Here is a 27,455-nt window from a genome sequence, read left to right as displayed (position 1 = left end):
TCCCGGGAACGAAGCCCACCTGGTCCTGATGTATCCATTCCGGCATTAGCTCTTTCAATCTATTTGCCAAGACCTTTGCGTATAGCTTAGTGTCAGTGTTTAATAATGAGATAGGTCTATAGTTCGAACACTGTGTAGCATCTTTTCCCTCTTTTTGGATAAGCACCATTTGAGCTTGTAGCGATTCTTTTCTTATTTCCATCTCTCCACCTAATGCATTCATATATTTTCTAAGTTTTGGTACTAAGATTTCACTATATTTTTTATAATATCTCACAGTATAACCATCTGGACCTGGACTTTTCCCAGACACTGTACCCTTCAGAGCTAATTTTATTTCCTCTTGTGAGATATCTGCATCCAGGGAGTTCATTTGGACTTCGCTTAATTTTAGTAACCCAGCCTTCTCTATATATTTCTTTCTCTTATGGTTCTTCTCACTTTCTATATTTTCAGATTCCCGCAGGGGATTTATATTATACAGATCTCTATAATATTCCATAAAAACTTTGGTGATTTCTCTATTTGAGTGTTTCAGGTTCCCCTTAACGTCTTTTATTTTTTCTATATAATTTCTATTTTTCTTTTTCCTTAGGGCCCTCATCAAGTATTTTCCCGGTCTTTCTCCCCATCTATATCTCTCACTCAAAACCCTATTATATGCTTTTCTCCTCTCCTCTTCTATTACACCTTCCAATTCTTCTTTCTTTTTTTTTAACTTCAACTCTATTTCTTTTATTATTCTATTCTTGTGTTGTTGTTCTAGCTTACTTATTTCTTCTAAGAGTCTGCTCATTTTCTCTCTTCTTTCTTTTTTCTTTCTTGCCCCAATCGCTATCAATATTCCTCTTATGTATGCCTTATGAGATTCCCACACTGTAGCTATGGACACATCACCTGTCTCATTTTCCTGGAAATACCGTTCAATCTCTTCCCCTATTTTCTGGGCTATTTCGTTATCTACTAATAGTGTCTCATTAAGTTTCCATCCCAGCCCTCTTGTTTTCCCCTTCCCCCATTCCAATTTCATTCTGACTGGGGCATGATCCGATAAAGAGATTGTCTCTATTTCAATTTGAACTAGGTGGTCGATTAATTGATGTTCTATTAATATGTGGTCTAATCTTGAGTACCTCTTATGCATGTTTGAAAAAAAGGTATAATCTCTATCTTGCATGTGTGTAATTCTCCAGGCGTCTACTAATTGGCTTATATGTAGTTCTTTCTTCAAGAGTTTCAGAGCCCTACTTCCTTCTCTCTGTGCATGGGAGGTAGCATCTTTTTGTGGATCCATACAAAAATTAAAATCCCCTGCGAGAATCAAACAGCCTTTTTTAAAGTCCGTCAACTTCCTCAGCACTTTTTTCAGATATATCTCTGGACTTTTATTAGGACAATAAATATTGGCCAATGTACATTCGATCTCCTGTAGTTTTCCCTTTAAGAACAAGAATCTCCCCTCTGGGTCTGTCATTCTATCGTCCAGCTCAAACCTAGTATTCTTTGCCATACCTATTGCAACACCCTTCGCTCTCTTAACCGGGGAATCAGCATAATACCATGTTGGGTGATTTCTGGATCTCAGCCTAACGTTCGATTCTATCTCAAGATGTGTCTCCTGTAGGAATACTACTGAGGCTGCTCTATGATGTAATTCTTTAAACAGTCTAAATCTTTTCCCAGGGGAGTTCAACCCATTTACGTTATATGTTATAAACTGAATCTCTTCCATCTTCCATAAATCTTCTCTTCCCCTTCTTCTCCCTTCTCACTTGCTTTTGTATTTTTTTGCAGGAAAAATACCCCCCCTCCCCACTTACCCACCCCCCCCAACTTCCCCCTCCCCCCCACCCCCTTCCCCCCCCCTCTTTTTAGGCCCATCTTTTGCCTATTGATCATTTATGGAAGAAACTTCCACTTTTGATCTAGTCCTTGGGCTAAAAACTCTGGGCATGGACGACCTTCCCCTTGTCCGACCTCCTCATAGCTCCCCTGGTCCCTCCTAGGTTCATCTCCAGCACCGTAAGGCAGGGGCAGTAGGGTGAGGGCTGACCAGTGTAGAGGAAAGACCAAAAAAAAAAACAAAAAAAAAAAAAAACCAGCCTTATCTTCCCTCCACCACCTCTCTCCCCCTCCCCCTCTCCCCCCGCCCCCTCCCCCCCACAAGTTGCCAATCCTCTTTTCTCTTCATTCTAAATTCCCATTGATCTTCTTCCCAGCCTGGAATCTCCATTCTTTGTATTTTTAAACTGTCACAAAAATGTTTCAGATCTTCTGGGAACCTGAGGTGCGCCGTAACCCCGTTTTTCCATCCTATTAAACATTCAGGAGACCCCCATCTGTATTGCACATTATATTCTTTTAACCTTTCCAATAGGGGCCTCAAAGTTCTCCTTCTCCACAGAGTCTCTGGGGCCAAGTCCGCATATATCTGTATGTCGCCACCTTCATACTTAATAGCTGGTTTCCCTTTGATCTTCTTCCAAATTAAACTATATTTCACTGATTAATGAGATTAGAGAGCAGCTAAAAATATTGCAAGAGGGAACCCCGACATTGATAGGTCGTATTAACCTAGTAAAAATGATAATAGTACCAAAAATCATGTATAGATATCAAATGATACCAATTAAACTCCCAGAGACCTTTTTTAAGTTAATTAAGAAACTGATAACAAAATACATATGGAGGAATAAAAAACCAAGATTGTCATATGAGTTGTTGAGTAGGAGGAAAGAAAGAGGTGGTTTAGGGCTTCCAGATTTTAAAAGATACTATAAAGCTGTAATATTGGCTAGAACTATAGACTGGATACAGAACTATAAAAAAAGTTGGGTGAGGATAGAGAATGAACTTAGTGGAATAGATTTGGGTAAAGTGATATGGATACCAACACAGTATAGGGGCCTAAATGATAATGTAAATACATACACTTTGAATGTTTTAAAAATTTGGGATAACTTACACAAAAGTTTGAAATGGTCTTTTAATTCAACACTAATTTCACTAAAAAACACGGAGTTTTTCCCCCCTGGTAGAGAAGAAATAGGAGGTAGGTGGTTTAAAAAGGAAGAGGTTCAATTAAGAGATATTTTGGTGGGGGATAAAATAGGATCATTTGAGGAATTGAAAAAAAAAGAGGGTGAGATTTTCACTAAATTAGACAAGTGGCGGTATTTTCAATTGAAGAGTTTTGTTGGAAGCTTGCCAAAACCTTTAAGGACAAGAGACAATTGGAACTTGTTTGAAAAGGTTTTGGGCACACAAGGTGACGGGAAACACGGGATTGCTAAGGTATATAAAATACTCACAGAACTAGATATAAATACAAAGCCAACATATATAATAAAATGGGAAACTGACATGGGAAGTGTGATAGATGAGGAGAAGCAGAGGAGAATATATAGATTAACCCACGAAAACATCTCTATGAGAGAAGTAGAGATGAACTATAAGTGTTTGACAAGATGGCACATTACACCAATTGTTGAAAATAAGATGTGCAAAGAGAGTTCACCGTGGTGCTGGAGGGGATGTGGTGAAATGGGTACAACATATCACATATGGTGGGGTTGCCCAAAAATTCAGTTATACTGGAAGACAATAACCCACTTGATAAGGAAAATAACAGAAATAGATATTGGATTAGACCCAGAAGTGTGTATTTTACATAACATGGACATATCAGTCAATAAATATAAAAAATCAGGGATATGGTGCTACATTAATGCTGCAAAAGCTCTGATACCCAGGTTTTGGAAGCAAATAGAAGTACCGAGGGTAGAAGACTGGGTAGAAGAAGTTGAGCAGATTAAAAAGATGGAAAGGTTGTGCCATGTCCAGGAAGATAGGATGGAGATTTATAATAGGAAATGGGAGAATTGGGAAAAAGCTAAGTTATATACGAAATATAGGAAAGATTAAAGAAAATAATAGGAAAACTGCACTTGCTGAGATAAAATGATGCAGAGAAAAGGAAAAGTAGGAAGATGGGATTTGGGAGAGGGTGGTGGAGGGGGGGGAGAAATTTGGAATAAAGTAAATAAAGTAGAAATGTTGGATACTATGGTGTATAGATATATTTATATGTTTGTATATCATGATGTTGAAAAGTATTTAAAATGAAAATCAATAAATATTTAAATTATAAAAAAAAAGAAAGAGGAAAAGATGAACTATAAATGTTTGGCGAGGTGGTATATGACACCAAATATAGTACACAAACAAGATAGGGAGAAATCACCTTTATGTTGGAGGGGGTGTGGGGAACAGGGCACAGTAGGTCACATCTGGTGGGAATGTCACAAAATTCAAAAATATTGGAAGTAGTTCACTTGACACAAGAAATAACCGGGATAAAAACATTAAAGGAGCCAGGGGTATGTCTCTTACATGGAACAAAGTTAATGGTTTAAAGGTATAAAAATTCTGGGTTATTACAATATATTAATGCAGGAAAGGGTCTGATTACTAAATTCTGGATGGAACAGGAAGCACCAAGAATATTGGACTGGATTAAAAAGGTATATCAGATATATAGGATGGAAGAACTATACCATATAGAGGAGGATAAAGTGGAGTGTTTTCGTGAGAAATGGAAAAAGTGGGAGGAGTGTAAGAAGGTTAAATTAATTGAAATTGTATAGGAAAGAAAAATTATATGAATACCCCAGGACTCCAAAAGAAAGAGAAAAGATGCTGAGAGGTGGGGGTGGGGGGGAGGGAGGGGGAAGCAAGGTGTGGGATAGGGAGGGGGGAAGGGGGAGTTTGTATTTTTGTATGTGGGGTGAAAATAATGGAATAAGATATGTTGAAATTTTAACTAATGGAAGAGATAAATTGTAAATACTTAATCAAATATTAATGTAAAAAAAAATTGCTAAAGACCTTCAAACTTCATGTGGCCTTTAGATTAGCACAACAGTGCGTAGAGACCTTCATGGAATGGGTTTCCATGGTTGAGCAGCTGCATCAAAGGCTTATATCACCAAGTGCAATGCAAAGCGTCGGATGCAGTGGCGCAAAGCACAACGCCACTGGACTCAACAGCAGTGGAGAAGTGTTCTCTGGACATGGACATGTCTGGGTTTGGCGGTTGCCAGGAAAACGGTACTTGCCTGACTGCATTGTGCCAAGTGTAAAGTTTGGTGGAGGGGTGATTATGGTGTTGGGTTGTATTTCAGGGCTGGGCTTGGCACCTTAGTTCCAGTTAAGGGAACTCTTGAGGAGTCAGCATACCTAGACATTTTGGACAATTTCATGCTCCCAACTTTGTGGGAACAGATTGAGGATGGCCCCTTCCTGTTCCAACATGACTGCGCACCAGTGCACCACGAGAGGTCCATAAAGCCATGGATGAGCATGTTTGGGGTGGAGGAACTTGATTGGCCTGCACAGAGTCCTGACCTTAACCCAATAAAACACATTTGGGATGAATTAGAGCGGAGACTGAAAGCCAGACCTTCTCATCCAACATCAGTGCCTGACCTCACAAATGTGCTTCTGAAAGAATGGTTAAACATTCACATAGACACACTCCTAAACCTTGTGGACAGCCTTCCCAGAAGAGCTGAAGCTGTGATAGCTTAAAAGGGTGGGCCAACTCAATACTGAACCTACAGACTAAGACTGGGATGTCATTAAAGTTCATGTGTATGTAAAGGCAGACGTCCCAATACATTTGGCAATATAGTGTATGTTCTTATTGTAAACTAATTATAAATATTAGCACTAATGTAACAGCAGTTACATTAGTGATAACATCCATGCTAGCATATTACATTCTATAAAGGAAAGCCGTCCTAGTTCTGGCCTTATCTTGGGAGAAGCAGCTGTAAACAAATAAAAATGATTCAAGGTTATTGTAACCTATCTCTGAAATGGCTGGGAATGCTTACCACTGCCCAAAAACATTACAAACATCAGTTAGATTGAACAATGATCACCTAAAGTGATATTAAAGCCTATTTTTGTAATTAAAATGAAAAAGATGTTATGTTTACCTAAATACCATTGCACAGAGCTGTCCCTTACCTCCTCTTCTGGAGTCACCTGTCGGCACTTTAAGAACTCTTCTTATGAGTGCCTCATAGCAAACCATGTGATATGGTGGCACCCATGTGGGCGTGCTTCCAAGCTAGGCGGTGTGCATCCTTAAGCACACAAAGCATGCTCGGCCACGACCCCACTCACCCCCACTCCTTTCGCACAGGATTCAATTGACAGCAGCAGGAGCCAATAGCTCCCACTGCTCTCAGAGTCTTCTGTGAGAGCAGGAAGTAAAAAGAGAAGAGCTGCAGCCGGGCACAGCACTGGATTGATAGAGGACTAAGAATAAGTGTTTAGGGACAGGTAGGGGGGAAACTAGTATTGGAGTTTTTTTTAACTTTTATGCATAGGTAAGAAAATGTTTATTTTCGACTATGAAGTACATTTGAAAAACAGAAATTTGCAAATACACAATTATTTTAACTGCTGTTCTCAAAATATACTGATCATTATATAGGTACAACCAGGATTGATGCTGAACTGAGAGGGTGCAAAAAAAAAAAAAAGACTACAGTTTTGCAAAATGTTATCAACTTTATACTGGCCCTAATGACAGTCATACCTAGTATGGAAATTACATAGTTAGTCCGGCTGAAAAAAGACAAAAGTCCATCCAGTTCAATCATAAAAAAAAGTTATAATCGTATACCCACAGTTGATCCAGAGGAAGGCAAAATAACCCAGCAAAGCATGATCCAATTTGCTCCTGCAGGGGAAAAAATTCCTTCCTGATCCCCCAAGAGGAAATTGGATATTCCCTGGATCAACTTTACCTTTAAATGTTATAACCAGTTATATTCTGTGTATCTAGGAAAGAATCCAGGCCTTTTTTAAAGCAATCCACTGAGCTGGCCATAACCAACTCTTGGTTGGAAGTGTTAAGCAATGCTTTCCTGGTAATTACATAAATTACATATATATATATATACTACTAGGTAAATTGTCAATTACCAAGGCAACACTTCTTATGAGACACTTATGGAAAGAGTCCACTTCTCTTTCCCTTTAAAGGACCTAGCTATACACTCTGTTACAGCAAATACACTGCAGCAGTTCGAATACTAGACTGACTCCAAACAGAATAAAGAAAAAACAAAAAACAAAACACTGAATAGTATACATAAGAAATTTAGGTATTATAAGGGTTATAGAGTTGGATGCCAATGATGATTAATGAACACAATGCTAATAGGAAACACCCTCAAACAAATGTTGCTGTGATATTTTACAAATATTAGTTAAAAAAAAAAAAGTAAAATAGAAATAAGCTACAAACAAAATGAAAAAACTGAAAATACAAAATTCTGGAGGGCTGCCCAGATTCTCAGACTGGGTTTCTTAAACACAGACGTACTCTCAGCCTGGATATTTTCCAATTCCCTAGGGATCAGAAAGTATATTAAATGTATTAGACAATTATAAGAGAGGATGTAAGGCTATGTCACCTTTGCAGTGCTGTATTTACCAAATGGCACATGTGGACCAATGCATCAGGTAGCAAGTTAGTGTTTATTCTTTCCTTTCATAGTTTTTATTTTTACTCTTGAAATTTATGATATTTGTATGTTAACTCATCATTACAACTGAAATGGAAGAGTGTGAAGGCTATTGGGAGTCGCATGACTATCTACAGGTTAGGTAACAAAGATATTCTCTACATAATCGTTAAGTAGAAAATTCCAGACAGTGGCTGCTATCTACAAACTAGGCAGTGTGCAGTGGCACATACAGATATTCATTTACTCAACTAATCTTGTAACATGGTTTGGGGCAAAAGAGGTGGAGCCTGCGCGTAGTGTGAGATCATGCTATCTGCCTAGGGTATCACAAACACACAGATTTGTATCTTCCTTGACAGAGAAACCAACACCTACATTCTCAATTGCTGTGCAGATTCTCTTGATACACACAAACACATTTCATTTATAGTGGGTAAAATAAGTTTTGCACATGTCACCATTTTTCTCAGTAAAAAGGTGCTATTGACATGAAATTTTGACCACATGTCAGTAACAACCTATACAATCTATACATACACAGAAACCAAAACAAGTAAGTTCAGAAATTAAATTATGTGTAATAAAATGGAATGACACAGGGAAAAAGTATTGAACATGCTAACTGAAATGTATTTAATACTTCGTACAAAATCCTTTGTTGGTTATGACAACTTCAAGATGCCTCCTTGTATGGAAAAACTAGTAGCATGCTTTGCTCAGGTGTGATTTTGGTGCATTTTTCCACACAGTCTTCAAATCTTGAAGGTTCTGTGGACCTCTTCTATGAACTCTGATCTTTAGTTATTTCCATAGATTTTCTATTGGATTCAAGTCAGGTAATTGGCTGGGCCATTCTAGGAGCTTTATTTTCTTTCTTTGAAACTAATTGAAAGTTTCCATGGCTTTGTGTTTGGGACCATTGTCTTGCTGAAATGTCCACCCTTGTTTCATCTTCATCATCCTGGTAGAAGGCAGCAGATTGTTATCAAGAATGTCTTGGTACATTTTTCCATGCATCCTTCCTTTAATTATATGAAATTTACCAGTACCATATGCTGCAAAAAAGCCCCACACCATGCTGTTCCCACCTCCAAACGTCACTGTTGGCGTGGTGTTTTTGGGTAGATGTGCAGTGGTGCCATTTGACCTCCAAACATAGTGTGTATTATGGCATCCAAAGAGTTCAATTTTGGTCTCATCTAACCCGATTATATTCTCCCAGTATGCCACAAGCTTGTCTAAATGTTGTGCAGCAAACTTTAAACGAGCTTCAACATGCTTTTTCTTTAGCAATAGAGTCTTGAGTGGTGAGTGCGCATGCAGGCCATGGCGGTTGAGTGCATTACTTATTGTTTTCTTTGAAACAATTGTACCTGCTATTTCCAGGTCTTTCTGAAGCTCTCCACAAGTGGCCCTTAGCTCTTGGACAACTCTTCTGATAATTCTTTTCACTCCTGTCAGAAATCTTGTTAGGAGCACCTGGTTGTGGCTGGTTTATGGTGAAATGATGTTCTTTCCACTTCCGGATTATGACCCCAACAGTGCTCACTGGAACATTCAGAAGTTTAGAAATCCTTCTGTAAAGAATACCATCTTTATGTTGTGCAACAATAAGGTTGCGAGAGAGCACTTTGCTTTTACGCATTATGAGATGTTTCTAGTGTAATACCTTGATAACAAGACACTTTTTTATAGGCCATCAGTTGAGACTGAACCAGCTGTTATTAATTTGAAATGACAAGGGGTAGGATTGCTTTCTAATTATTGATAGATTCCAGCTGTGTCTTGGCTTTCCATGCCTTTTTGCACCTCCCTTTCTTCAAGTGTTATTCCATTTTATTAGACATAACAATTTCTGAACTTATTTGTTTTGGTCTCTTTGTATGTATGAATTGCATGGGTTGTTACCAACATGTGGTGAACATTTCATGTCAATAGCGACTTTAGAAATATACAGTGCCTTGAAAAAGTAGGCATACCCCTTGAAATTTTACACATTTTGTCATGTTACAACCACGAACGTAAATGTATTTTATTGGAATTTTATGTGATAGACCAACACAAAGTGGCACATAATTGTGAAGTGGAAGGAAAATGATAAAAGGTTTTCCAAATTTTTTTACAAATAAATATCTGAAAAGTTTGGCATGAATTTGTATTCAGCCCCCCTGAGTCAATACTTTGTAGAACCACCTTTCGCTGCAATTACAGCTGCAAGTCTTTTTGGGGATGTCTCTACCAGCTATGTACATCAAGAGAGTGAAAATTTTGCCCAATCTTCTTTGCAAAAAAGTTCACATGATCTGTCAGATTTGATGGACAGCGTCTGTGAACAGCAATTTTCAAGTCTTGCCATAGATTCTCAATTGGATTTAGGTCTGGACTTTGACTGGGCCATTTTAACACATGAATATGCTTTGATCTAAACCATTCCATTGTAGCTCTGGTTGTATGTTTAGGGTCATTGCCCTGCTGAAAGGTGAACCTCTGCCCCAGTCTCAAGTCTTTTGCAGATTCTAGCAGGTGTTCTTCTAAGATTGCCCTGTATTTGGCTCCATCCATCTTCCTAATAACTCTGAACAGCTTCCCTGTCCCTGCTGAAGAAAAGCATCCCCACAACATGATGCTGCCACAACCATGTTTCACGGTGGGGATGATGTGTTCAGGGTGATGTGCAGTGTTAGTTTTCTGCCACACATAGCGTTTTGCTTTTAGGCCAAAAAGTAAAATTGTGGTCTCATCTGACCAGAGCACCTTCTTCCACATGTTTGCTGTGTCCCCCACATGGTTTCTCGCAAACTGCAAACAAGACTTCATACGGCTTTCTTTCAACAATGGCTTTCTTCTTGCCACTCTTCCATAAAGGCCAGATTTGTGGAATGCATGACTAATAGATGTCCTGTGGGCAGATTCTCCCACCTGAGCTGTGGATCTCTACAGCTCCTTCAGAGTTACCATGGGGCTCTTGGCTGCTTCTCTGAATAATGCTCTCCTTGCCCGGCCTGTCAGTTTAGGTGGACGACCATGGCATGGTAGGTTTGCAGTTGTGCCATACTCTTTCCATTTTTTCATATGAAGGATTGAACAATGCTTCGTGAGACATTCAAAGCTTGGGATATTTTTTATAATCTAACCCTGCTTTAAACTTCTCCACAACTTTATCCCTGACCTGTCTGGTGTGTTCCTTGGCCTTCATGATGCTGTTTGTTCACTAATGTTCTCTAACAAACCTTTGTGGGCTTCACAGAACAGCCATATGTATACTGAGATTAAATTACACACAAGCTGACTCGGTATTTACTAATTAGGTGACTTCTGAAGGTTCCACTAGATTTTAGTTAGGGATATCAAGAGTAAAGGGGGCTGAATACAATTGCACACCACACTTTTCAGATATTTTTTTGTAAAAAAGTTTGAAAACCATTTATCATTTTCCTTCCACTTCACAATTGCCACTTTGTGTTAGTCTATCACATAAAATCCCAATAAATTACATTTACGTTTTTTGGTTGTAATATGAAAAATGTGGAAAATTTCAAGGGGTATGAATACTTTTTCAAGGCACTATATTTACCTAGAAAAATGGTGATGTGTCCAGCACTTATTTTACCCGACGTATCATGTCAATTCATGTATTAACATCTTACAAAATAACAAAATCATATATTTATTCTATCTATCCGACTAGCTATCTATGTAATAACATTAAGATCCCGAATAACAAAACTATGTATAAGTTTCATACTTCCTGATATTTTAATAGGATCAATGGAACTCGAAGTTGCTTTTTTTCATTGTTTAAGTTAAAAAAAAAAAACATTAAAACTTGACTTTTAACTGCTTGATTTTAAATTCATTTTTGACATACTGTATGTTTAGCATCCTATTGTGTGTTTTAAAGCGTGATAATACACATGCATTTTCCTTCATTTATACCATTACAACAAAAAGACCATAGACTATGCACAGCCATTCACTACCATTAAAGCAAATGTTTTTACACTGAAACATAAATCTGTCAGCATACTAAAATATTATAGCAAATTATGCTACAGACTGTCATTTATACTTCTAATAAAATACATATAACTGTATGTCTATTTGTCTCTTCAGTTGAAAACTAAGCTCATGTGTACCCAGTATTATGCAGGCACATCAGCTTCTGAATCTCTTTGCAATAGAGTAGCACCACTGCTCACTGTGACATAGTACAGAGTTTGTACCTAAAAGACTTTATTTTGGGGGGCCCTGTGAGGTAGTCAGTTAATTGTTAGGGTGCATGTGCACAGCAATTTTTGTCAAAGCAATTAGTGATCACTTGATACATACAGAGATCCAAAGAGTGCAGCATGTAGAAGTGATTATGATAATTGATAACAATAGACAATGCTTCTAAAGTGTGCAATGGATTGCTACTGCATTAAACTGCATGTATAGCAATTCCCAGAATTTAATTGTGAGCAATTTTAGTAGCGTGATTTCACTAGCAAAAATCACTCATGTCCGTCCAGCCTTGAAGTCACTAGAATAGGGGGGATGAGTGCCTTCTTAGCCGCTAATAGAATGAGTGATTACACATATATTGCTAATAGTTCCCTTTTAACACACAAGGCCAGTCAGTTGCTGGTATTGATACAAATTGCCATATCTTTCAGATAGACACATCTATCCAAAAGATATAAAGGCCACAAAAGTTGCTTTGAACAAGTCCCACTTAACTTTGCCCTTTTCATCTCACCCACATACCTCACAAAAAAATCACTCATTAGTTTTCTCATTTTAAGCAACAAAAGATTGTTTTGCTGCTTAAATACCTTCTTAATTGTTTGACGCAATACAAATTGTATATTGCTGTGGAATTGCAGAATGTTACCAGAACAGATATAGACATTAAGTGTGGATACACATATGCAAACAGAAAACCTCAGAATTTTAGAGTAAAATTATTAACCCTTGTGGAGTTTGAATTAAAGTGATATTAAAGCCTTTTTTAATCTGTTTCTCCTGCTGAGGTGAAGATTTACAATATATGCTGTAAAAATATCTTCCACCTGATTCAGTTGGTCTCTTCAGTGCTAGCCCAGCTTTCCCTTTTCAGGGTGGCTCCTGTCCCTCGCAGAGTCCTATGGATCCACCCTTGCGTATGAAGTCTCAGTAAAGACTAGAGCCTAAATGTCCTACACTGTGCGTACCAACATAAACACGCAGCCCAGTATAGCAAGCCACTCCTCCACTCCTGCCTCCTCCAACTTAAAACCTAATAGATGGACAGCTACCGACCCTTGTGATCTGGTACCCAGTAAGCAGGCTTTCCAACAAGAAAATTGGGGAAACTGAGCTGAAGGATTTATAGCCGACACCAATGAGGAATGAAAAACAAGTGCTTGGGCACATATGTGAACTAAATTTTGCACCAGGGAAGATTTACCTAGTTAATGAGAATGTATTTATTTAAAAAAGTGGATGTTCACTAGTACTTTAAATAACCTGAAAATATGAATACTGTTTTGTTTTTAGTATGCAGGAGTATGAAAGGTATAAATAAATTCTGAATATTTACAATGGGTAGTATAAGGAAAATGTGTTCAGAGCTTGCTGGGTACTTCTCTACTCTAATTTCCAAATAGTCAGAAACAGCTGAAATTGCTTTTATATAGTACTATTATGGCCCATATGGGTGTAATAAAACAGGTACAATAACATAACCATGCATAGGACAGCAATTAGTTTGAATTTACCTGTGCTTAGCAGCAGCAAAACTTTCATTACGGTGTATTCCTCAAAGGTTATCTGCAAACGGTTAAACTCAAAACTTATCTGCTGCATACTTTGGCAAAGCTCATACATTGCAGAATGGCGCATCCTTTCTCTGCAAAGCAAAACACAGCATGTAAGTAAACAAATCTACAGTGTAATGCAAAATCGATATTAAATACGGAGTTTTGCATAAGTATTCACTCCTTTGGACTTTTACTGCATTCAGTTGTCTTAAAACCTGGAATTTGGATTTTTTTTCTAATTGAGTTACACTGGTTCAACAGCTTCAGTGAAGCTTTGGCTATGCATTTGATAGAAGGTTAACCAATGCCCAACTTCAAGTCTCTTCCAGTTGAAACAGGTTTTCTTCTATAGTTTGCCTGTATTTAGCACCATACATCTTGCCCCGAATTCTGAAAATGTTCTCAAGACAATACCAATGACCCCCCTGCCACCTACCACCAACGCTAAGCTTAACAGTGGGGATGGTGTTTTCATGGTGATGAGCTGTATTGTCTTCCAGTTATACGCAACAGTTTCTGCTGTCCCGTGGGTGGTTACTCCCAACTTGTAGCTCCTTCAGAGTAACCAATAACGAACTCTATTTAACTATTTATGTGTTGTCTGAAGGAAAATTGTTTCACCAGAGCTTATTTTATCCCTGGTTCACACCAATCCGTTTTTTAGTGCTTTTTGCAGCCATGCACTACAGGGGACATGTTTACATCTATGCTTTTTTGAGCTGCCGCATTTTTGGAAAGGGTCAGGCTTGGTTCACACCTATGCTTTTTGCTTCTGATCCATTTTCTAATGCCTTTTGCATTGTGATTTGCTTTTTTACATGCAAGTTTTTACCGTGTTTTGTGGGGGTTTTTTCAGCTTTTTTTTGTTAAAGTGGAAAATGTTTTGTTTCCTGGGCAGAAAAAAATGCAAAACTCAGCAAAAACGCACTACATGCGTTTCAGCAGCTTCTTCATTGGAATGTAGCAAGAACGCTGCTTTTTGCATTTAAAAATGTCTATGACCCTTTCCAAAAACACAGCAGCTCAAAAAAGCATAGATGTGAACATGTCCCATATGAAACCATGTTAAATGGACTGTAGTGCGTTTCTGCAAAAAACACACTGGTGTGAACCAGGGGTCAGAGCAGACAATAGAGTTCAATGGTGAAGCTGCTGCGTTTTTGCTGCATTTTGAGTTTCTTTTTCTGCCCAGCAACAAATATTTTTCCACTTTTTAAAAAAAAAGCTGAAAAAAACGCAGTAAAAATGCGGAAAAAACTTGAGTATAAAAATCAAAGCACATTGCAAAAAGCAGTAAAAAACAGATCAAAAGCAAAAAGCATAGGCATGAACCCAGCCTAAGACTGGGTCCACACTAATGCAGTGCAGGACATCGCATGTAAATAGCACAGGATTCGCACCACATTCCAGTGCGAATCACATTTGATGTCTGTGCGGTGTGACTTAAGTCATACATTTTGTGTGACTCAAATCACATCCGCACCAAAAATATGCAAGACCCTTTTTTTTACCAGCACTTGAATTGCATCGCATGGGTGTTCTCACTCATGCAATGCAATTTCTGGCAATCGCACTGCATTTTGCAATCTGTTTCGGGTGTCATTATTTTAACATTGACACCTGCACCAGACTGCATGAACACCATGCGACTGCAATTTCCTGCACCGCATTAGTGTGAACCTCCAGTCTAAAAGTTTCATAAGAAAGAGAAGATTGCTAATGAAATAAAGGCTTTTCATTTTTAATAGTTTGTGCAGGGATCTGCAACCTTTTACTGTCTGAATTTGTAAATGCCTGTAAATAGATTATGTATGCATTTTCTGCCCCCAGTTATTGGCTTGGGAAACCCAGAAAGGAGGAAGAGGAGAAAGAGGGAAGTCTCAGCCACATGTACTGTTCCTGCTCCAAGCCAAAAGGAAATTATGCAGACACTACTAGGGAGGGACTGAATAGATAGACTGACTCTGAGTTCAAGTGGCACACCACAGTTCCTGCTTTAGGTACATCTAGTGCTCTCCTTTCCCCAGACTGACTATGCTGCTATCCAAATGTGTTTCTGTCTTCATCCTGAGTGGGGGCACTCTAATACAGGAGGAGTGTTACTGGCCAGATCACCAGGTGAAAACAGAAGGAAAAAGCCTAAAAAAACGAATGCAGCCACCAGAACTATTGCTTAGTAAGCTGCAATATATCACAGTTTTGGGTTTAATACCAATTTAAGCATATACAGTTAGGTCCATATATATTTGGACACAGGCACAATTTAATTGTTTCAGGTATTTACTAAGACATATTCAAGCTATAGTTATATAATGAACATGGGCTGAAAGTGCACACTCTCAGGTTTAATTTGCGGGTATGTACATCCAAATTGGAGGAAGGGTTTAGGAATTACAGCTCTTAAGAGTAGCCATCCCCCCTTTTTTCAAGGGACCAAAAGTAAGGAATCAAAAGCTGTTTCATGGGCAGATATAGGCTACTTCTTCATTATTTATTCATGAATTAAGCAGGTAAAAGGTCTGGAGTTGATTCTAAGTGTGGTGTTTGCATTTGGAATCTATCATGTGTTCAAAAGAGCTGTCCTTGCAAGTGGAATAGGCCATTGCAAAGCTTCAAAAACTAAACAAATCCATCAGAGAGGTAGCAGCAACATTAGGAATGGCCAAATCAACAGTTTGGTACATTCTGAGGAAAGAAGAATGCACTGGTGGGCTCAGCAACATAAAAAGGCATGGACATCCATGGAAGACAACAGTGGTGGATGATCGCAGGATTCTCTCTATGGTAAAGAAAAACCCATTCCCAACATCCAGACAAGTGAAGGACACTCTCCAGGAGGTGGGCGTATCATTGTCAAAGTCTACAATCAAGGGAAGACTTCAGGAGAGGAAATACAGAGGGTTCACCACAAGGTGCAAACCATTCATAAGCCTGAAGAATAGAAAAGCCAGATTAGACTTTGCCAAAAAACATCTAAAAAAGCCAGACCAGTTCTGGAAAAGCATTCTTTGGACGGATGAAACTAAGATTAATCTGTACCAGAATGAGGGGAAGAAATAAGTGTGGAGAAGGCTTGAAACAGCACATGATACAAAGCACACAACGTCATCTGTAAAACATGTTGTAGGCAGTTTGATGGCATGGGCAGGGCATACATGGCTTCCAGTGGCACTGGGTCACTGGTGTTGATAATGTGACAGAAGACAGAAGCAGCCAGATGAATTCTACAATGTTTAGAGATATACTGTCAGCCCAGATTCAGCCAAATGCAGCAAAGTTGATTGGACGGCGCTTCACAGTACAGATGGACAATGATCCAAAACACACTGCATGTCAGAGCCTGGGATCGAACCTGGGCCTTCTGCAGTGAGAGGCAATGTTTCTTCTCACTGAGCTACCTGGGATGCTGGACAACACTCTGCCTGATCTATTGGACAATCCTGCCTTGTCCCTTGTTTTCTGTTGAACCTTGAACTCCTTGCTCCTCCCATGAACTTCCTCTGCATTTCGTCTCTGCCAGATTATTGTGCCTTCCCAGCCAATACCCTGCTTATCGTTTCTGCTGCCGTCTACATCTTCGCTACCGACCTTTGGCTTGCTACTGACTACGATTTTGCCTCATCCTCATCTGCTACCATTTGTGACCGCCCCTTGGCTTGTGACTGACTCCGCTTCTGTTTGATCCCTAACCTGCTTGATCCGCTATTGGATTCCAGCTTGCTCATACCCTGGTGGGGTGATCCTGAGATCTGCGACCTGGTATTAACACGCAGCCAAATCCATCTCCACCACTAGGAGCTCTGGTGAAAACTGGTTAATACTTAGGAAATAAGGTGAGCCTACGCTATTTCCCAGGGTGACCCGCTGGTGTACCAATCCTGCTGGTTTCAGGTAAGCCTTTCACTGTTATAGCAACTGGTCTCTGAACCTGACCCAGACCGTGACACTGCAAAAACAACCCAGGAGCTTTTGAAATAAAAGAAGTGGAATATTCTGCAATGGCCAAGTCAATCATCTGATCTCAACCCAATTGAGCATGCATTTCACTTGCTGAAGGCAAAACTAAAGGCAGAAAGATCAATATCAATTGCAATATCAACAATAGTGAATTGTGACTATAACACTAAACATATATATAAAAATATACATATAAATAACATGCATAATGGATAATCCTAAAGTGATAGTGCCTTAATGGGTGCCATGGTGTAAACCCATAATGCACCTCTATATTGCTGTGTGCACTCTATACTTATAGTGCAAAAACATATACAGATGTGCACGTGCTTATAATAAACAAATAAAATGTTAATTAAAGTCTTTCAAAATAAATGTGCAAGTAAATTTTCTGTTCCTTCTTTCCGAGTGCTAGATGGTCTCCCTATATGCTCACCTCTATATTTGCCTGAATGAATCCAGGCAAATACGCTTTTTATCCTTCCAGGATAGATGAAATGGGATGATAACCTTGCTCTAGCCGTCCCAGAAGGTGGACATGCATAAAGATGTATCCTCCTGTTATTTCCTTTGTCTCCCTGTGTATCAATGAGTACACTGATCAGCTCTCTTGGGATCTCCCAATTCCCCTCCTGGAGTTGTTTCCTCGTTCACTCCTCCTAATGCCAGCTCGTGGGGTGTTTGGTCAAAAAGAAAAAGCAGACCATAGTGTCTTATCCTTGTACACAAAATGGATTTATTTCTGCCAATTTAAGGTATTGCTCGATGGCATACAGCTCATATGTGATCCAAACAAGCATAGATGGCAATCAACAGGTAAAAAGAAACCACTCTGCAGCTGCCCCTGCAGTGCTGTCTGTCTGCGCTTGTGCTCGGATCAACTCGCTTCTCCAGTGCAATGTCGTGACGTCAGAGCCCCTCCCCTACGCGTTGCGTCACAGGGTAACGTTGCGTCGCAGGGGCAGCTGCAGAATGGTTTCTTTTTACCTGTTGATTGCCATCTATGCTTGTTTGGATCACATATGAGCTGTATGCCATCGAGCAATACCTTAAATTGGCAGAAATAAATCCATTTTGTGTACAAGGATAAGACACTATGGTCTGCTTTTTCTTTTTGACCAAACACCCCACGAGCTGGCATTAGGAGGAGTGAACGAGGAAACAACTCCAGGAGGGGAATTGGGAGATCCCAAGAGAGCTGATCAGTGTACTCATTGATACACAGGGAGACAAAGGAAATAACAGGAGGATACATCTTTATGCATGTCCACCTTCTGGGACGGCTAGAGCAAGGTTATCATCCCATTTCATCTATCCTGGAAGGATAAAAAGCGTATTTGCCTGGATTCATTCAGGCAAATATAGAGGTGAGCATATAGGGAGACCATCTAGCACTCGGAAAGAAGGAACAGAAAATTTACTTGCACATTTATTTTGAAAGACTTTAACATTTTATTTGTTTATTATAAGCACGTGCACATCTGTATATGTTTTTGCACTATAAGTATAGAGTGCACACAGCAATATAGAGGTGCATTATGGGTTCACACCATGGCACCCATTAAGGCACTATCACTTTAGGATTATCCATTATGCATGTTATTTATATGTATATTTTTATATATATGTTTAGTGTTATAGTCACAATTCACTATTGTTGATATTGCAATTGATATTGATATTTACTTTAGAAGTATAAATTGAATATATAAATATAGAGGAGCGCGGCGCAATCCATCCTTTACCATTCATACACACTAGCAAGTGAGTCAGTGTAAGTGCCAGCGCACCCCATACACTTTAAGATTTCATTATATGTTTATTGAACACCTCGATTCATAATAGCTCACAAGTATTCACTATAAATCAAGGCAGAAAGACCCACAAACAAAGAACAACTGAAGACAGCTGCAGTTAGAGCCTGGCAAAGCATCAGAAAGGAGGAAACCCAGTCTTTGGTAATGTCCATGGGTTCCAGACTTCAGGCAGTCATTGCCGGTAAAGGATTCTCAACAAAATATTAAAAATGACCATTTTATTTATGATTATATTCATTTGTCCAATTACATTTGAGCCCCTGAAAATGGAGGGATTGTGTATAAAAATGGTTGCAGTTCCTTAAATTTATACTTGATATTTATGTTCAGCCCCTTGAATTAAAGCTAAAAGTCTACACTTCAAATTCATTTGGATTGTTTCATTTTAATTTATTCTGGTGGCATACAGACCCAAAAATATGAAAATTGTACCTGTGTCCAAATACATATGGACCTAACTGTATATAGTAACAATACACAAAACCTTTTAGCATGTGCAGTGCCACACTCCCAGCATAAAAAATTATAGCAACCTTTCTTTTCAACAAATTGTCACTTTAAAGGAAAACAGTTACAAGAGAATTTTAAATGCTTTCATTGCTAATGCCCTTTTAAATCGACTAGTCACTGAGCTTTCATGCTGTCTTTCTAGCTTCGATGAATTCCAATTTACTGAACTTGAATGCATGCTTGTTTAAAGGTAATTGGCTAAGGTAGTATTAAACCAAGAGGCAGCCAATCAAACAGAATTTTCAGAAAGAGCTCCATTATGGCAGCCCTTGTATTTATCTCATGACAGGGTATTTTTAAGACAGGGCAGTGAAATATTAATATTTTCAATATTATTCACTACTTGTACAAATCCATGTAGGTTTAGTTGGTACTGTTCAAGTGCTGAGATGCACAATCCATCGCATATCACCCTTGTTGAGAAATGTGATTCACTCTATGTACACTGCAACCTGGAAACATAGCAAACACAAATAATGTGATGATATGGTTGTGTATGCACAATTGATCTGCTGGTATGTGTATATCCTTTAGTAAATCATGCCCATTTTCTTGAGAGGGCGTAAAAGAAGATTTCTTCTGTTCTCTCCAGATTAAGTAAAAATAAATTGGCACCCAGTCTGTGACATGCACAGCATAGGATGTAAAACCATTCTTTTAAGGGTCCATTGTATATGGATACCTTAACAGAAAAATAAACATACTGTTGCACACATTTAAGCCAGCTGTAGTCTAAAATTGGAGAATTGTAGGTCTCAGCATGCCTGTCCACAGGTAAGCACCAAACAAGCACAGGTAGGTCACAGTATGTTGGCACCAGCCCTAATATTTACAAATGATATTGACCCTCATTTTGCAAAAGAGTTGATGATATGAGTTTCATTGGCAGGTCGACTGTACTGCAGACTATAAAACAAAGCTGTGTTTACTCTTGGTACACTGCTCTCATATTTTTATTATGAAGAACTACAGTCATAAAATCTATATTGACCTGCTGAAAGTTCAGTGAATTAACTTGTCTGGTTTCTAAAGCAACAGAGGGCAAAAAAAAGGCTTCCAACTGCAAGAGACAAACAGACATCACCGCAAACCACATGAAGATTCTTCATTTAACTCTGATAAAAAGAATATCAGGAAGCAACTCTTCACATCAGCAATAAACAGTCACAATGTTTACTTCAGTCTTCCCAATATGTACAGTACATCAGAGTTTCTGTGCATGTTTGTCTATCGTTTATAGTATCCATTCTGTAGTGTATTACTGGAAACAAACTGCAGATGCTCTCTCACATTATTGGATCTACAAACTCATGGAGACCTGGGGGTAAGGTTTTTATGTGGCCAAACAACAATGCCAGGCAGATGAAACAGGTGTTTGTTACAAATCCTATTTACAATTCCAGATGGAAACAAACAATTATACTACACCAAGGACTTGTGATGAAATTTGCAATAACACATAACACTATTTATCAGTTGGCACTGTGGCATGATTATATTTTTATGTAGCACCTTTTGTCCCTATATTTGTGTACCTAAAATGTTTATTGTCACAACTGTCACATTAGAAGTACACAAGTCTTGTCAGCATTCAGACACAGCTTATTGGGTCATTGCACCCTTATCTGACATGCCTGCCATAGAAAAAGGCTGGATAAACCCTGCACAGGACTTTCACATCTACTAGTAGTAACTTACCCAAAGTCCATGTAGTCTCACTTCTCCTCATATGCTATTACTAAATTCCTATGTAGTATCCCCTTCCTTCACAAGGTTTCACGGCAGCCACTGATGTCACATATGTCGGCTGTAGAGCGGGCCCGGCGTGCCAGTGCCAACATTACATCTTACAGCCTGACAGTCATTTCCAAACACTTGGATACATTGGAACTTTCATCTGTGGACACTTCTTATGCATAAGGATGTTTACCATGATGTAAGTGAGATATTATTTCATCTTTCAATAAAATCTTTTTTTAGCATATCTCTGTGTCCTGTTTGCTCTTATCTCATTTGCAACGGGTGGATCACTCCTGATCACAAAAGGTGATGTAGGAATTATTGACTGAAGGGACTTACATGGTTGTGCATGTCATATTATGATCAATATGCGCATGATATATACTTTTCTTTATCCATTTGCTATGAATTAAAGTATACACTCACCACTTTTTAGCTACACCTTGCTAGTACCGAGTTAGACCCCCTATTGCCTTCAGAACTGCCTTAATTCTTGCCTTTTGTTTCTCCACATTTTTGTGTCATACCAATACAAACAAAAGAAACAAACATGAGAATGCCTAACGATTTGTAACTCCAACAATTTTCTGGGCAAAGTAGTTTATTATCTGACAGAAATGCAGAGGTGCCAATATTTTTGGCCATGACAGTATTTTTTAAAAATAAACAGTCCCCTAGCAGTTTCAGAAAATAAAAATCAGCTCTCAATGCAATACTGCCCCCCCCCAGCACTGTCACCCCCCCCCCCCGAGTAATTCCTTGTTATTACTAGATGTCCTCAATCTTCAGGGTTAAAAGATGGGAGAGTTAGTAGCTGAGCTTCAATGCACTTATTACCCAACTGTAACTCTATAACTCTATTAATCCATTATTCTTCTGAGAGGACTGCACCTTAAATGGTTGACAAGAAAAATAGGAGTCAGAGTGGTTGGATATGGTCTAGACCACAGGTGTCAAACTGGCGACCCTCCAGCTGTTGCCAAACTACAAGTCCCATGAGGCATAACAAGATTGACAGTTACAAGCATGACTCCCAAAGGCAGAGGCATGGTGGGACTTGTGGTTTTACAACAGCTGGAGGCCCGCCAGTTTGACACCCCTGGTCTAGACAGTAACCCGTTTTGCTTAACACTAGGAGAAGGGGGTAGGACGTAAGTCTTGATTTGCTGTCTGTGCTTTTTTAAGTGGATTCTCCTTTTTAAACATTTAAAAGTAAAATTCCTGCCTACAAGTAGCCATGTAAGTCTACAATCTCTGTAAAATCTCCGATAGTTTTACATACAATTATGTAGGGCAAAACCTGGCTGAATCATAAAAGTAAAAATGCCATTTATTTTTGCCTCTGATTACTTGGGTGAAAATTCTGGCAAAAATTACACAGTGAACCATTATTATGATGATTCTCCTGAATGTAGGTAAGCACATCATAATAGACTATAATTATATTAACCATAGTAAATTGTTTCCCCTAAGGAAAAACACTATAACCTTTCTAAAAATCAATGTAGCAAGGAAGACCTGTCAATGTGTGATTTCCAAATGCACAGAATTGATGCACAAACTAATTTACAAGTCAATAACTAAGTCAATGAGATATTAGACCTAAACAGGTAAGCACACACGAAGCTTATTCTGAAATAAAAAAAAAAGCCATTTAGCTGCCATGCAGCTTGTGCGAATGTATCCTGCTTACCGTTACTATAGAAATCAGAATACCAAGAAGAATTACAGGCTTTATAAGCAAAAGGTCAGCAAGAGGTGGCTGTAGTCTTACGGAACATTATGCAATGCTAATCCTGAATTTCTCAAGCTGCAAACAAATTAGCATCTGAAAACAGACAAGTAAATGCTGAATATCACATTTACTGTGCCTGAATATCACCTTGCAGAGCTAATATAGCTGGTTCATCTTGCTTTGCACTTTGTTTATGTTTGCTGCCTGTTTATGCTGTCATGTAGTTTCTTACTGACACTTTTGTATCTCAATCTTTTCCTTTGTAAAAAGGTCAGTTGTACAATTATGTTGTGTCTTCATACCTGCCCAAACAGGCTTTATAAGCAAATAACAAAGGGGAATTGTTAGTTACATCTAATATATGTGTTTCAGCCAGGTATATATTCACTAGTCTAATGCTTGCCATACATGCATTTTTACCCTCTTTTGATCAACTGTTATTTGAACATGCAATCAAAAGTGCTTGTCTAAAAAAAAGCAATCTAACACCAACTCTGATTGTCTAACTGGATTGAACTGGTTGAACTGGGCTATAATTTGACAGCAACAACAAAGGTTATTGAAAAAAATCAATCAAAACCAGGAAAAAACAAAACAGAAATTGTGTTGAAAGCGATCGAATATAGCCTCCAAGTTTGATAGACGCAATTTCAATCCCATCTCCTTGCGCTCATTCCTCACCTAAATGTCCACAAACTGGAACCTGTATTGGTTTTCTCCAGTTCATGGAAACTTTCACATACACATTGACAGTACATCAACCTCTTTTGTGGGGAAAAGGACATAATTCTTCAACAGAGATTTAGAAAAACATGCAGAAAAAACTCAGGCCAAATGCTATTGCCTTCAGTTTATGCTGATTGTTGCATGTATGTCAAATCCTATATTGCATCTTTAACACTAGAGAAGAATGGATTAACTTTGTTGCAAGCAAAAATCTTGCAACCCATGGTGACCTTAAAGTTGGCCTTAGAAGGGAGTCCTTGTCATATGATGAGAATGATTTTGGCACAACTGTGCCACAACCTTATTAACCTCCCTGGCGGAATTCCCAAGTGTAGCTCAGGGTAAAGTTTCAGTACCAGAAGCGGTAACCCCGAGCTACACTTCGGCCTATCATGCGGTGCTGCTCCAGGATCTGTTCTGCTTTTACCTTGTCCTGCGTTCCCGTGAAGTCCCTCCTGCAGTGTCCCCTGTATTGTCCTCCGGCGGATGCCGGCATCTGTCTTCTGGGTTCCGTCCCCTGTGACGTCGGGACGTACGGGGGACGGAACTGGCGGGAAATTTGAAAATGACAAAAAGTGACATTCACTAAATTCACTAAAATAACATAGTAAAACATTACTGTTGCACAGTGCTTTGTCCTGTGCCCTGCCTGCATTTGTACTGTTCTTTCTGCATGGAAACTGAGAAACGTCCATGGCGTTCAAAAAGCGTCCCTTTAGGTCAAAATTGGTTTTAGACCAGCTAGAGAACAGCGATAGTAAATTAGAACCACTTGTAGAATTGAGTGACAATGATTTGTGGGGAAATTCGTCATCAGACACTGAAAACGATTTTGCGACTTTGCTCAGTGATGTGCGAACTTGGCGCTATATTTCAAATTTCAGTGTTTTTGGTTTGATTATATTATTGAATTAAATTTATTATTATCATATTATTATTTTTTATGATTATTTATTAAATTATAATTTATGATTTCGTGTTTCAAATTTTATCATACCCAGGATGTTTACTAGACTCTTTTTCGGACAGATTTCAGTGAGTTATTCCTAAAAATTACAGGCCTACAATAAAAAAAATACATATTTCCATGCAAAAAAATGTACCGCTTTGAGCACAGAAATATGGACATAATCAGACCGCTAGGGAGGTTAATGTAACAGAGTATTTCGGTGATAGATATCTCACATTATGTTCTTAAGTATGGAAAGTCTTAGCTAATTTGCTGTCATTCTCAATGGGAAGCCTGCTGATCAAGCATTACAGTGGTCCATGTGATCAACTTATTGACCAAATGAAGTGAAATACTGATACACTGAAAATGTGGTCGTATGGACCAGGCAATATACATGTTCATGATACAGTATGTGACCAACTTAATATTAAAATATATCAAAAACGTACATGACATGCTAAGCAATAACTGCCACCATTCATGCATAATTAGCGGTTAGTCAAAATTCAAGGAACATAAATGGTTTGGAAAGCGAGTTCTTTCAGACAAGCCATCCTATGCACTATTTGAATGTTGTGCCATTGTCTATTCACTGGGTTTGATTTACTAAAGACAAATAGGTTGTTCACTTACAAAAATAATCTTTCCTTAGTTTAGTGAACATAACAAAAGTTCACTTTGCAAAGAATTCCCAGTCACATGCAAGGAAAATAAATTCAGCCGAGTTTCACCTCATTCACTAAACTACAGGAAAATCCCCTTGCAAAGTGAAAATTTTCTTGCAAAGTAAACAGCATGATTTCCTTTAGTAAATCATCACTACTGCACAAAGCAGTAATGTTTAAAAAATCATCTAATAATCAAGAGGAAAAATGCAGAAATTGCAATGGGTAATTGGTAAACAGTGTAAGTAACATTCAGTTTTATATCACACCTTAAAGAGGACCTTTACAAATAAAATATTTATATAACATATAAAAAAGATGCAGTATTTCAACTGTGTGCAGAGAAATACTTTAAAATATTGAGTAGTCGGCTGTCAATGCATGCAATGTGATTAATGCAGACCTCTAAAAATTACTGTTTTAAATTTCCCACCACTGTTAAGTAGGCAAAATGTGTAAAATCGTTACCCGTGTTATGTTCTAGCATAAATACCCCATTCCTATCCAATGTATGCTTCTATGGAATTGGAGAATTCCTAATCAATAAAACCTCCCAATGCTGAAATAGATCCTGATATGCTGGTCATGTGATGTGTGATGTCAGTATTCTCTCCCTTACCCGGTAATAGATCTCTTGGTCTTTGAAAACTCACAAGTTATGGCAAAGGTAAACTAGGAAGCAGCTTTCTACAGCCTGTAGATATTTAACTATGTTGGCTCCAGAACACCAATGCAAACAAAGGGTGAACCAAAAAGTGTCAATAGTTAATCTGAAATTATTTAATTATATGAAAAGGAAACCAGATTATATTCACAAATAGTGTTTTTCTCATGATCTTGAACTACTAAACTATGAAGATAGATAAAACAAATTACAACATTTGTTCTTTCCCTCATAGGGACAGAAAGGTTCATACAAGTTCATCTCTGTAATGATTATACCATGTTTTATTTCCGCTCATTCTCCATAGACCCTATGACTCAATCTAGTACAGTCAATTGCTTTGAATATTAGGAAGTTATTTTAGGAAGACACAAACCACATTCAACCACGCAGTTGTCAGAACCTTTCTATGCATCCATATGTCTGTGGTGAAAATGCCATGTGCAATCTAAAGTAAATGTAAGAGGCACTGGCTATTGTTAGTCACAATCCAACAGAGCAAAATGTGATGCTGTAAAGGGAAGAAAAGATTAATTTTCCCATCAATGCTAAATAACACATGTACTGCAGTACGAAAAAAAAGGGGAAAAGTACAATCACTGTAATCAGTTCACAATGGGAAATGAAACACTGCATTACATTTTGTTTGGAGGCTGGAAGAAATAACTGTCATAAGAAATTCTTTTTGTTCAAAAATAATTATTTAAACTACACTAAATATGATGATTGCCTTTACTGCAAAGATGGGATATTTGGATTGCTTCTTAAAACATGCGCTATGATCCACAGTGCTTGCAAACATTTAGTGATTCTAAAGGCTATTTTTTTTTTTCAAATAACAAACATGTCTATACTTTCTTGCTCTGTGCAGTTATTTTGCACAGAACAGCCCAGATCCTCCTCTTCTCAGGTCTCTCGCTGGTGCTCGTGGTCCTCCCTCCTGTCCATTCACACACGGAGCCGTGGCTTGGACCCACCCCCCTCTCTCTTCACATTGGCTAACTGGCTGTAATTGACAACAGTGGGAGCCAATGGCTCCTGCTTCTATCTCAGCCAATGAGGAGAGAGATAGCCGAGAGTCCAGTGCACATCGCTGGACCGAAGGGGGCTTAGGTGATTAGGGGAGGGGGGCTGGGGGGGATGCTGCACAGAAAAGGTTTTTTATCTTCATGCATAGAATCACACTCCTCCTCTTTACATCACAGTCCCTAAACTTTACATCACAGTCTGCTCCTTTGCATAACAATTCCCCATTGTTACATCACAGTCCCCCATCTTTACATCACAGTCCTTCCCCTTTGCATGGTAATCCCCCAACTTTACATTAAAAGTCTCTCCCCTTTACATTGTAGTCCCCCATTT

At 38.6% G+C, this 27,455-nt stretch overlaps 1 protein-coding gene across 2 annotated transcripts in view; it reads right to left on the bottom strand.

Moving 5' to 3' along the window:
• The window catches only part of NR3C2 (nuclear receptor subfamily 3 group C member 2), a 514,840-nt gene that overhangs the window by 36,296 nt on the left and 451,089 nt on the right, over nucleotides 1-27,455 (bottom strand). For both annotated transcript variants that reach the window (XM_089670472.1, XM_089670473.1), the window contains exon 7: nucleotides 13,286-13,416. In XM_089670472.1, the coding sequence (XP_089526598.1) occupies nucleotides 13,286-13,416 (131 nt within the window). The remainder of the gene's footprint in view (nucleotides 1-13,285; nucleotides 13,417-27,455) is intronic.

The sequence above is a fragment of the Staurois parvus genome, unplaced genomic scaffold (assembly GCF_062004578.1).
Source record: "Staurois parvus isolate SC_StPar_1 unplaced genomic scaffold, SC_StPar_1.0 ptg000090l, whole genome shotgun sequence".
NCBI classification, from domain to species: Eukaryota; Metazoa; Chordata; class Amphibia; order Anura; family Ranidae; genus Staurois; species Staurois parvus.
This window is presented reverse-complemented; position numbering and strand designations above follow the sequence as displayed.